The following is a 13,596-nucleotide window of genomic DNA, read 5'->3' as shown; positions in this document are numbered from 1 at the left end:
TCATCACTGGTTAGTTGTAGGCCGCCACCCCTAAATAAATAAATAAATAAATAAATTAATTAATTAATAAAAAAAAACTTGATCACACCAACCCCCATGAATTTATTTTTATTTTTTTTCCCATTCGACCACCGAGTACAGTAATGTCTTGAGTGACAGACGTCTCGTCCAATAAGCGTTAAGAATTTAATTCGCAAAGTATACCCACAGTACCTTTTCTGGTTTGACTGAACTGTCGTTGTTTTTTCATTCTGTATTTTGTTGTTGTGTTTCCTGATTTGTTCATTTTGTTTTTGAATTTGTTATTTAGTTTAGTAACACAAACATGCAATCAACAGATAAATGTACAGATTTACTTTTCCCATTGTTGTGTGTCATTAGTGTGTCGCAGGTTACTCACCTGCTCGGGCTGGTCTCCGAGCCGGTATATGAGCTCATATCCTGTGATGGCGTCGGTGCCGCTGTGTGCGGGAGGAAGCCAGGAGAGCAGTACACTTGTCTCTGACTTCACCTCTGCCTTCAGCTCAGTGGGCTGAGAAGGGACTGGGAAAGGAGACAGCAGAATGAAAACATATGGAAGAGGAAGAAAAAAAAAAAAGTCATTAGAAGCTGGCACATTTTTAATTCCCAAGTGTCCATGATGGCAGTATTCGCTTGAAACATCTGCATTAGGTAAAGTGACAACTCTGCCTTTCTTTATTTTGTCCCACATGGATAAACATTGCTCTTCTCATCAAACAGCTTCCTCACAAACATCGAAACTGAACAAACAGCATTGCTAGTGCTTGTTGCTGCATGAATCCTCTGGATCTAAAACAAATTATGCAGTGATAAACATGTAAAAGCTGTTTAATTACTTGACTCCACCTAAAATAAAGAGGAAAACAATCGTTACTGTCTACTTACACAAGGACTCTACATACGTTTACCCTCATTAATGCTGTGATAAAATTCAGGAATAGAGGATCTGACTTGCTTCAGTCAAATCTTGCACCACACACTGGCTTTTCACACACACACACACACACACACACACACACACACACACACACACACACATACACACACCTCCAGTTTTGGCGATGATGTGCAGGACGCTGGAGAGAGGCCCATCTCCCACGGCAGTAAACGCCAGGACTCGAATGTAGTAGGTCTTGTTCGGTGTTAGATCCTGTATTGTCAGGAAATTCGCTCCGCGAACCATCTCCTTCTCCCACTGGTTGACCTGCAGTGACGAATCGGAAGTGTAGTACACCCGGTACCCGACCACCTGTCCGTTTGCCTCTTCCGGCTCCTCCCACTGCACCATCGCCGTGGAGACGCTGAGCATGCGGCCTCTGACTCGGCGCGGCGGCGAGCTCGGGGCTTGCTCCGCCGTGCGAGCCTCCACGGTAGGACTCGGAGGACTGCGGCCGATCGAATTGACCGCTATGACCCGGAAGTGATAGTGCGAGTAGGGGCTGAGGCCGCCCACGCTGTACCGCGTCGTCGCCACGGCGTCAATCTCTTTAAAGGCGTCCTGGGAGGAGGCGGGTCGGTGCTGGATGATGTAATAGGAGACGGGAAGCGGGTTTCCGCTGTCCCACATTAAGGTTATGCTGGTGGCCGAACGCTCCATGACAACTGGAGCTCCTGGAGGATTTGGGAGAGCTGGAGAGAGAGAGAGAGAGAGAGAGAGAGAGAGAGAGAGAGCAAAGGATCTGCTATTAAAGCCGTAATTTGGAAATTTTGACATAACAGTGTGAAATATAAACTTTAAGAGAAATTAATACTGTATATTATTAACCATGTGAATCACAAACACCAGTACATGATTTTATAAGAGTGATCTTAAAAAACTATTTTTTATTAACTGGTTTTGCATCAGTTGCTTAAGGCTCATACAGTCCTATGCAAAAGTTTAGACACCCTTTAATACGTTTTTGGTGATTTTTTAATTGAAAAGATGTTAACACAGTCTCTCTTGGAAATGGAAAAAATGCACAATATTTTCAGCAAACATTGATACATAGTTACTTTTTGTGCCATAAATAAAAAAATAATAAAAATTTACAATAATAAAAAACAATATTGTGGCAAAGTTTGGGCACTCTGCATAATCAGTACTTAGTACGAGCTGATTAAGGTCTGAAACCTTGTAAAAAGTATCTAAGACTCTGGAACTCATAGGGTGCCCAAACTTTTGCACATAATAATGTTTTTATTTTTAATTTTTGTTCAGTTGATGAATTAGAAGTAACTATACATCAATGTTTGCTGAAAATATTGTGCATTGTTTCCATTTCTAAGAGAGTCTGTGTATATATATATATATATATATATATATATATATATATATATATACTATATAAAATGTATCGATATACAGTCGACCCCAGAAATTCGCGAGGGTTATGTTTCCTAGCACCTGCGAATTGTAAAAAACTACGAATTTTGGATGTGGTAAAAAAAAAAAAGCCTATACAGTAAATGCAAAACTTCTATAGTTTAAACCCTAAATATGCCACCAAACATGCTCTCAAAACACTTTAATTTCATTTTAAACTCAGCTTAATACAGTGACCCTTTTTCCATCTGTGGAAGGAAAAATAAAGAATATATAAAAAATGGGTCATGGGAGGAACAAAAATCGAGGCCACCTGACTTATATTTCCGGATCGATCTTCCAGCGCGCCAAAATATGGAAACGGCGAGCTCCAACTTGCACTAAACTGAATGTCTTTATATTTTAGTCCGAGCTGAAAGTAAAATTTAGACAATCTCTCTATGCATATTTAACAACGCACGTTTAACTCTAACCCGAGTATTATCTTGTGCAAGAAAATGTTTGCGAAATCTCACAAAACTTGACTCGGGTATTTCTTCTCCAGGTTTTTTTACCGTCCCATGTCCTGTTTTTTATTCTTTCTCAGATTTTTTCACACCCATGTGCCATGTGTCTCGTTTTTTTTTTTCTTCGTCAGAATTTTTTTCCCCCACCCATGTCCCTTAAGGAACATACATAAAAACTAAATGAATTTAAAGTTAAACCTGTATACTGTAGAGTACTGTACTGCTGTGTCTCCCACAGTGCTAGAATGTAAAATACCGATGTTATCCCTCTACATGTACGGTAATTCAAGAAAAAGCATTTTCTTTGGTATCAGTAGTGTTGGGTAAATAATTAAAACAGTAATAATTCACCATTATAAAACCGTGCATGTTCTTGTGTTTTTTCTACAGCACAAAAAATGCATACAGTATTATATTTTATATCGAAATTTACGTTAATGTTTATGTTACAAAATAGGTAAGTTATATTGTTCTTCATAGTTTAGTGTTAAAACGCATAAAAAATTAAACAATGTGTCCACAAACAATTCTTAGTTAGGGTTCTAAGGAATAATCCGAATGATTAAGGTCGAGTGTATCAGGGTCAGTCTAAATAAGCTTGCCTTTGACTGTGATCTGTGCTACTGTTTCAATAACGCCGAGAGTGGACATGGCCACGCAGGTGTAATTGGCTGACTGTCGGACGTCGGTGAGTTCTAGCACGTTCTTTCCGATTGGCATGTCGTCCTCCGGGGTCAGGTCCTCCGTTCCCAGCATCCACTTCACATAAGGCATGGGGACGCCCAGCGCCTGGCATGTAATGTTCACCCCGCCTCCGGGCATGACTTCATAATCCATGGGGGGGACAGAGAAGCGCGGAGGGATCCTTCGAACTGGCAGAGTGTGATGATAACAGATCAGTCATCAGGTCTACTACAAAAGAGCTTGTTATCATCGCCACATGGATTCAGATGTGTGATTGAGACTAGAATTTTAAAAAGTTCTAGAGCAGTGGTTCTCTAAAAGTGCCATTTCATAATTCATGATTCATCCAACTTTATTAACAAGCCTAACATTAGAATAGTTTGGGGGGAAAAATGAAAAGTTCTAGCAGACTTTAATCCTCTGCATGTTAAAAAATGGTTATACATAATGTAATTTATGAATATATCATGCATGGTAATAGGCTTAGACATAAGCAGTTCAAATTCTACATACTGTAAAGAGTGATTACAGTTTAAATTCAGGATTAGGATGAAATGTGTGTGCAAGACTTACCGTCTCTCAGCTCTGAAGAGAGGAAGAGAAGCAGAAGAAAAACAGAAGACAGAAAGAGAGAGAGAGAGAGAGAGAGAGAGAGAGAGAGATGATAATAATAATAAGAGCACAGGGAAAAAAATCTCATCTCAGAATAGAAAGAAATTGGTTTAGTTCAAGCAGGAGAAAGCTGCTGGAAGCCATTTCATAGCCTTTACAGGACTGCTATCATAAAGGACGATTTCAGTAGGACAGCTTTAAGGCAGGGTGGAGTAGGAGGAGGTGAAACACTCAATGAAAGATATAAATGAAAGAGACAACTTCTTTTAATACCAATACTTTAACATTTAGGTGTCCGTCTAGTTCGAGGTAAAAATCTTTTAAACAAATGTTAATCTGAACTGATCCCAGGTCTGTTTATAAAGTGGTTTGTCTATCAAACAGTTTGGACCAAAAGTCTTAAAATGTCTCAAAATATCTGTCGAGTATATATACACTTTATTGCCAAAAGTATTTGCTCGCCTGCATTTACATACATATGAACTTGAATAACATCTAATTCTTAATCCATTGGGTTTAATATGATGTTGGCCCCGCCCCCTTTGCAGCTATAACAGCTTCAACTCTTCTGTGAAGGCTTTCCACAAGCTTTAGATGTGTGTTCATGGAAATCTTTGACAATTCTTCCAGAACTGGACGAGAACGCGTGGTTCGGATGAGCAGTCATGTTGGGACAGGAAGGGGCCGTCCCCAATCTTGTCCCACAATGTTGGGAGAATGAAATTGTCTAAAATGACTTGGTGTGCTGAGGCATTAAAAGTTCCATTCACTGGAACCAAGGTGCCAAGCCCAACTCCTGAAAAACAACCTCACACTAGTTAGAACATGACTCCACTTCAGTGCACAAAGCCACGTCCATAAAGACATGGGTGAGCGAGTTTGGTGAGGAAGATCTTGACTGAAGTCCTGATTGAACACCTTTGTAATGAATTAGGGCGGAGACTGTGAGACAGGCCTTCTCGTCCAGCATCAGTGTCTGACCTCACAAACGCGCTTCTGGAAGAACGCTTAATGATTCCCATAAACACACTCCTAAACCTTATGGAAAGCCTTCACAGAAGAGTTAAAGCTGTTATAGCTGCAAAGGGGGTGGAGCTAACATCATATTAAACCCGATGGATTAAGGATTGGATGTTACTCAAGTTCAAGATTTAAGATTGCAACAGTAGTAAAATAAAATTGCAACAAACTCCAGACTAAGTGGATTTTTAAGAAGAAAAAAAAAGCAGGAGAAAAAAAATAATAGTTATGTACAAAATAAAATAAGACTAACAAAACTATGATATAAATTATATACAACAAAATATAAATATAAATAGTACAGAATTATATTATGTGATAAAGTGACTGTGTGTCTGTGCAACTCTGTGCTCATTGGTGAGGTTGCGTGTTCATTTATATTGCAAAAAATATTCGCTCGCCTGCCTTCCTTTACATGTATATTAATCTATTGCACAATTAAAATAAAAACCTACACAGATCAAACATAATAATGTCATAAATTCATCAACAATTACATTCATTCGTTTTCTACACCACAAGGCCTGGATTGGACACGAGGCCATTTAGCCTGGACAGGATTCCAGTCCATTGAAAGGACACACACACACACACACACGCACACACACACACCTTTCAGGCAAATGCAAGAGAGAACATATAAACTACACACACACAGACCCAAGGCGGGAATCAAACACTCAACTTACACTGTTCAAAGCCACAAGGACATTCATCTGATGCTAAACGTATGACCAGCGTGAGTAAATTAACAAGGTACACGTGTGTACATATAATTCGTTAATAAACAGATTAACTCACCTCTGACGTAGAGGTTAGCAGGTGTTGAGTAACGTGTCCCGTCGCTATTCGTAGCCACGCACTCATATTTCCCTTGATCGGTTTCTTCGCTCTGATCAATCTGCAGTGCACCTGAACATACACACACACACACACACACACACACACACACACACAAATAGCACAAACGTACGATAGAATATGGCTTTTAAGTACAAATTAGATAGTTTTCATTTATCAAATCTGGTCTACTGCCTGGTGTGCATATGTGGAATGTTTCTCACATATTCATGTGTGTGTGTGTGTGTGTGTGCGCGTGTGTGTGCTTCAGTACAACATTGTAAAAATGTTATGTTTTGCTGGAATATTTATTAAAAGTTCCCAACAAACAGCAAAAAAAAGAAAAAGGAAAAAATAAAATTGCTGTTTGGAATTAAAAAAGTAAAACAGGAATTAATTCAGTTCTTTTCATTGATAAAAGTACAAAGTCTACAAAGAAGAAGTTAGGAAAGAAGTTTAAAAAACAGGAAAAAAAAATAAAAACCTTCCATTAAGTAGCACAAATAAACAAACTGTATAGCATGTACACCTCTTGGTAGAATAAAATCCAAAACACGTTTGATTAGAAAGATGAATTTGGTGGAAGGAAAAAAAACAGACAGTGTCCAAAGAGGAAAAAACTGCTGAAGGATGAAATGAGGCTTCGTTAGAGAAGATGAACGCATCCACGGAGGGATCAGGAGAGTAAAGGAAATATATATATTTCAATTTCATATATTTTTTTATATCTATATATATAAAAAAAAGCAAAAAAGCATCAATATTGAAGAAGTTCATGGAATACTTCATTAATCCTTTCCTATTCGAGCATGTTTGTTACTTTATTTACAGTTTAATATCAAGCTAATCACAATCTCCTGTACTGTACTGTATATATCTCATCTTTAAATCAGTGGTCTCCAACCTTCTTGTGCACCACGGACCAGTTTTATGTAAAACACGATCGTAACAAAGTGCATAATAATTATATAACACCGTAGCGCAGAGTTCAGTGTGAGCTCTAACAAAAAGGTTCCCATCTAGGAGTGACGGGGAAACAGTGGCACCTGTAGTGTGTTCGTCATGCCCGGTCTGCTCCTATTATTTTATTTTCGTTGCCATCGCTGCAGACAACCGTGTCTCACAAAAATTAAAATAGGAGCAGGATTTGTAGTGACTTTGTGGCGATTTCAGGATATTTCAGGAACGGCGAAAGAGTTTAGAAGTTGCATCAAACATACTTTTAAGCCTGCATCCTTTATACAGAGCGGGCTTGGAGTACGAGTACCAAGTATCATGTATCACGCATGCACTTCTTGTTTTGGCACCAAGCGTCACATGATCACGAATAAGCCAACGGTTCATTTGTCTTTCGCGCGCTGCGGAACTGTGGGTAATCGTCTCTCCTGCGCTGCGGTGTGCGCGTGTAACTCGTATAAGTTAAAGTGTATGCGTATGTAGAACGGCTTGCACACACACACACACCAGTTTCCCGAATAGAGACGCTTGTGTGAGGGTGAGTCTAGTCCGAGTGTGTGTGTGTCCATGTGCCTGTGTGTGTGTGTATGTGTGTGTACTTGGTTTAGTGAGAGTCTATCTATAAACTGGTGTGCGTGTGTGTGCAGCCGCCTTCCCCCCTTGTTTGCAAGCTAGTGTGTGTGTGTGTGTCCATGTGCCTGTGTGTGTGTACACTTGGTTTAGTGAGAGTCTATCTGTAAACTGGTGTGTGTGTGTGAGTGTGTGTGCGTGCACTTGGTTTAGTAAGAGTTTATCTGTAAACTGGTGTGTGTATGTGTGTACGTGTGTGTGTGTGTGTGTGTGTATGTCTCAATCACTCTACGAGTGTTTTATTTTTCACTTTATATTTTACTTTATATTGGGTTATGGAACGGATCGGCAGAATTTCCATTATTTTCTATGGGGGGTGAAATTCGCTTTGATATACCAGTGTTTTGATATACAATCACGCTTCTGGAACGAATTATGCTCGGCACCGGCACCAGCACTGGCATCAGATCATCCACACCCCGGTACCGGTCCGTGACCCGGAGGTTGGGGACCACTGCTCTAAAGTAATAAAATCATGAATATCTTCAAGAAAGTACAGTAGGTTTGTCATGATAATACAATTATGTGCAGCACGACCCCCTAACCATACAGGGTTAATCGATGAAAACTAGAATGTGATGATCAGAAGATAATTATGAGAAACAGAGAGAGAGAGTAATTAGGAACAGGTGGGTGAATGGGGTGGTTAGCTTTTAGACTCTTACCTCTGATTGGTGTACCCCCTGGATGGGTGAGAATGAACGCAAGATGAGAGATTAAAGAAAAGAGTTAGTGCAGCGAGAGAGAGAGAGAGAGAGAGAGAAAGAGAAAGAGCAAGAAAAAGAAAAAAGAAAGGAGAAAAGGGCATGTAATTCTTCTTGTCTTAAGTGCTAAATGGGTCACTATTTACATAATCCCTTCACTTTCATACGAGTAAGAAGAATAAGAAGTGTATGTGTGTGTGTGTGTGTGTGGCAGGGGAATGGGGTGTTTGAGGAAAGCAAGAAGAAGAAGTCAGTTCCTGGGAATTTTTGTTTCCCCGCAGTAATATAGAGTATACAGGTGCTTAACACTCAAGACAGGCAGATTCACACCCACAGAGTAGGAGAGGAAGCCTGAGGGGTCGAGGGGGAGAATCCACTGGAACATTCAGCAATTAAAATAAAATAAAAAAAGAAGAAAAGCAATAAAACTTTGGCAAGCTAGACATGGACAGAAGATATAGATAGATAGAGACAGAGAGAGAGAGAGGGGGGATAGGTGTAGATACTCTGATGGTAAGGGGGTGACAGTGAGTCTCTGAGTGAGACAGTCAGGGAAAGTGAGAGTGACACAAGTTAAGTAGCACATGTGAGGAGGAAGGGGGGGTGGGGGTGGGGACGGGGGTAGCACTCAGGTGAAGATGACTACCTCTACGTGATGGGAGTGTATTAATAACACACTCTGTGCATACAGTATGTGTGTGTGTGTGTATATATATATTTGGTATGTCTTGTGCCTAAGGTTAGGTGGAACATTACGTCATCATGCAGTTTTACTGGAATTATTCTAGCAGTGTGTGTTAATCTTAGACATGTGTACATGTGTGTTGTGCCTTAAAGTAACTGACTTACCAAAGGACTCTGTCGATCAAAACATAGAGAGAGAGACAGCACATGCGTCACTTAACTTTAGTTTGACACCAAGAACAGTGTGTATGAATGAAACTGTGTGAGTTAAGTGTGTGTGTGTGAGTTTATTTAAAAAAATAAAACAATGTGAAATCATTCAGAGCTCATAAATATCACACACACACACACACACACACACCGTATATACGAGGGTGAGGTGCAAAAAACATCCACACTCTGGCTGTAGAATTTAAGACACATAGATCATTTTCCCGACATGATCTTTTTGCTTTTCAGTGCACTTTGTTTATGTGTAAACAAGCTTTCATATTTGCTCGTTAAAATATGTTTTAGACTGAGCTGCGAGCCACGAATGTGGCCACAGACGTGCATCGCTACACGACACCCTTGGATATCAGTCCTCTGCGTTTAATCCGAAGTTAAAGTTTAGGCTTCAGCTCTTCAATAAACGTCTCACTGTAATCAACACAGTTGACTGTTGAACCTTTTTCCTGATGATGTTCCAATAATTCTGGCCCTTGAAATGAGAATCCTAGAAAATTGTAAGCATTAATAAATTTTACAGCTGATGGTTGATTTTTGAACTTTTTCTCGATCTGCGATTGAGGATGTTTCCGTTCCGTACTCTGACGTTAACTTTTAGACTCGTAGTAATGAATCCGTATCTCATCAACAGTAATTGTTGACAAACCAATGTTGTTTGCAGAACACTTCTGTTTATGCTCGTCTGTGAGTTGTTTCGGCACCAGGTTTACCCTTGGACAACAAAAAACTTTATAACTGCAGTTGGGGCGTCCATTTTTGTTCACACTGCAGTTTCAAATGAACTGAAAGCGCTGATAAGACAGTGTGGCCAACAGAAGTTTTTAATATAACTGGAGTGCGGATAATTTTTGACTCACTGTCGTATATACATCAGAATCGTCTTTGACTAGTCACTCATTAACACGAGTGTATGTGCAATAAATTGTGTTTTTAGATTTACACACTTTACACACAAAAGCAGATTTAAAAAGTAGCAGGTGAACAGTGTAAAATAAATAAAAAGGCAAAAGATAAAAAACTGTGCATTTTATATTTATTTTAAACTTGCTAAAATTGTTATTAGCCACAATAACAATAACCACATGTAGTCAGGGAAAAAATCTTTAGCCGGCATCCCTGGCATCGTATACGAAGCATGTTTCACACATTACAATGAAACAGTTACTCAGTACTTAAGTAGTCTTTTCACTGAATACTTTTTTACTTCAACTTAAGTGATATTATTTTGAAGTACAGCTACTCCTACTCGAGTACATTTTTTGGCTACTCCACCCACCTCTGATCATATCTTCCCCTTCGCTCTCCATCATCTTAACCAGCCAAAGGTAAACTTTATAGCAGGACCGGAGCCAGTGTTTGGCAGAAATCTGGCGACTCACAAATAATTGTGAGTGGAATCAAGATGGTTTAGAAAGATATTTTTGTAGTTAAATAGTATATAATCAAATCATTGGAATTTTGAATTCTACAATCCATTACCATTAAAACCATGGTTTTATACCAAGAGAAATAAAACCAGCAACGATTAACCTATGAATATCTTACACGCCTTTGTGATGTGCTTTACTCAGCGACTGTATTTCTTAAATATTACTTGAAATATTTTTCAAAATTCACAAGCTGTACCAATCTCTGACAAACCTCCTGACTATCTGATCTCTCTGAAACGTCCTACTATTCTAAAGTTCTACCAGATCAGGATTAAAAATTTGGAAATGTAGGAAAGACCCCTAATGGTGGACTGGGACTGCTGGGATTGAAAACAAACAAAAATAAAAATAAATAAATAAATTGTATGTCATATAATATGTTCAGGACAGTAAATATGTTTCATGTGGTGCTGCATCACACCACTCTGCAGTTGGATATTTTCCAATAACAGCATACCTACATGTATTATTCATCTTATATCACAGCAATCTGTCAGCGCTAACGCATGATATGTCTCTTAAAAAAAAAGTTAGTTCCAGATATCACTTACCTTCACCATTTGTTAAAAAGATTAACGTTTATACATAGTTGTTAAATCTGTTTATTGTTTAATCATTTTACTTTACAAGCTGGAAATCAGATCCTAGTCCCCAACTTACGAACAGGAGCATGTTTGTAAGTCTGATTTGTTCTTAAGTCGGACAATCTTATCTTGATAAACAGTCTTATATGCGTTTGCTATGAATATACAATGTATATTGTATATCCAATCCACTGGATGAAATCTCTGCCACCCCCCCCCCCCTCACACTGCCATCATGTGGCTAAAAACCATAATCGCGCCTAAGGAAATTAAGACACTGAAATGTAACAGTGTTGTCTCTACACCTTTAAAGCGCGAGGGGAGTCCCAGACCCCAGAGCTGTTTTCCACTGTATTGGACTGTGAGCACTTGAGGATTGAGGATTTTTCCGCAATCAGGATTACTATTTATCAGGACAGCTTTACAGGACAGACAATTCCTATCATGGTGCTCCCAAACTGATGCACTGAAACCGTGAGGCCGACACATTTCTCCCACATGGACACATACAATATACCAGACTTTAGACATTTTATAAATTCACTTATACACTAAAAATATTGTATATAATTGTTCATAACTCGAATGTTCGTACGTTGGGGAATACCTGTATAATTTCTTTAAAATTTTACATGAGTCACACACACACATTTCTGTGACTGATTATTATAACCACATGCTCTGTACTTCACTGTTCCTATAGACGCCTGAAGACGAGCCGAGACTAAATCAAGCCTTTACCTGAGCGCAGCTGCTTGATGCGTCCGTGAGCGTATGTGTCAATGGGAACGAAGTCCTTAAACCAGGTAATCTCTGGGTCGGGGGTGCCGCTGGCCGCACACAGCATGGTGGCTGTACGAGAACGCTCCACCACTTTGAGCTGAGGACCCATATCTATGGACGGGAAGCCAGGAGGGAGCTGGTCCTCTACACCACAACAGACACACAATAAACAAGCAGCATTTGTGCATTTGCTATAAAACAAACTTTGCATCATCACATCACATAAAATCACTGTAAAATGGTACAGAGGCAGGAGACAACGCAATAGGCAATGAGTTATAAAGCTGCTTCGCTGTAACTACGGCTGTTCTACAAACCACTGTACAAACAAAAAGCGCTTTGAAATGATTCTTAACGCCGGTGATCCTTCGGGAAAACACACACACCCCCCCCATAAAGATTTATGAACTAGTCCAGTGTAGCCGAGTAAGCTGAATAAAAAAAAAAAACCTGCAAGGTAAGTTAAATATATAAATCTCTTATCTTTATATCAATGTGTGTGTGTGTGTGTGTGTGTGTGTGCTCACCACGCAGCACTGTGAGGCGTGTGGAGGCGCTGATTTCTCCGGCCTCGTTAGACGCAACACACTCGTATATAGCCTCATCACGCGGAGTCCGCAGTGGCTGAACACGCAAGACTGAACCAGAACCAGAACCTTCACCAAACTCAATCACCTGCAGAGACACAACATATTTTGTGTGTGTGTAAGAGAGACAGAAAAAGTGAGAGAGAGAGAGAGAGAGAGAGAGGGAGGGAGGGAGGGAGAGATGCAGAGATGGAACGGACGCGCAAGAGAGTCAGAAATTCTAATACCCGTTACCTCTATCTTCAACAGGGTTAGGATTATCTGACGTTTTTCATTTGTTTATGGTATATACAGTGGCTTGCAAAAGTATTTGAACTTTTCCACATTTTGTCACATTACAGCCACAAACATAAAGCAATTTACACCACTTTGTATTGCTCTTTCACATGGAATTCCAATAAAATTGATTCATGTTTGTTGCTGTAATGTGACAAAATGTGGAAAAGTTCAAGGGGGCCTAATACTTTTGCAAGCTGTGTGTGTGTGTGTGTGTGTGTGTACAGTGGAACCTTGGATTACAAGCATAATTCGTTTGGCTTGTATTCCAAAACTTGTAAATCAAATTAAATCCCCCCATAAGAAATAAAAAGAACTTAAATTATTCTTTCCACAGCCATAAAAAAAAATAAAATAAAAATAGTTAACACAAAATATAAAGTGAAAATAAAACAAATTAACCTGCATTTTACCTTTAAAAAGAATCGCGACAGAGCAGTGTTACTGTGTAAAGCAGAGAAAAAAAGTGTGTGTTTGTGTCTGTGGAGGCGAAAGTAGGAGGGGTCTGTGTGTGTGTGTGTGTGTGTGTTTGTGTGTGTGTGTCTGGCACAGTGCCCAATGATGCGCGCGCATACAGAGCAGAGAGCAGGCTTGAGAGTCTTGAGCTGAAAGAGAAAATTAATCTTTAACCCCTCTAATGAGACTTGCTTTACACGCACGCTCTACACACACGCATACTGACACAAAATAAAATATGCATGCGGTTATAAAAACAAGAACCGCATGCGTGATACATAATACTTGG

The 13,596-nt window shown here is 39.6% G+C and overlaps 1 protein-coding gene across 1 annotated transcript in view; it reads right to left on the bottom strand.

Annotated features, from left to right (window-relative positions):
- ptprdb (protein tyrosine phosphatase receptor type Db) overlaps positions 1-13,596 on the bottom strand; it is a 92,742-nt gene that overhangs the window by 21,451 nt on the left and 57,695 nt on the right. The window contains exons 7-12 of the mRNA XM_053479717.1: positions 12,516-12,663; positions 11,947-12,132; positions 5,950-6,060; positions 3,435-3,704; positions 1,069-1,650; positions 401-543 (exon numbers count right to left, since the gene is read on the bottom strand). Of these exons, the coding sequence (XP_053335692.1) occupies positions 401-543; positions 1,069-1,650; positions 3,435-3,704; positions 5,950-6,060; positions 11,947-12,132; positions 12,516-12,663 (1,440 nt within the window). The remainder of the gene's footprint in view (positions 1-400; positions 544-1,068; positions 1,651-3,434; positions 3,705-5,949; positions 6,061-11,946; positions 12,133-12,515; positions 12,664-13,596) is intronic.

Source organism: Clarias gariepinus, chromosome 20 (assembly GCF_024256425.1).
Source record: "Clarias gariepinus isolate MV-2021 ecotype Netherlands chromosome 20, CGAR_prim_01v2, whole genome shotgun sequence".
Lineage (NCBI taxonomy): Eukaryota > Metazoa > Chordata > Actinopteri > Siluriformes > Clariidae > Clarias > Clarias gariepinus.
Note: the sequence above shows the minus strand (reverse complement) of the source record. Positions and strands in the feature narration are given on the sequence as shown.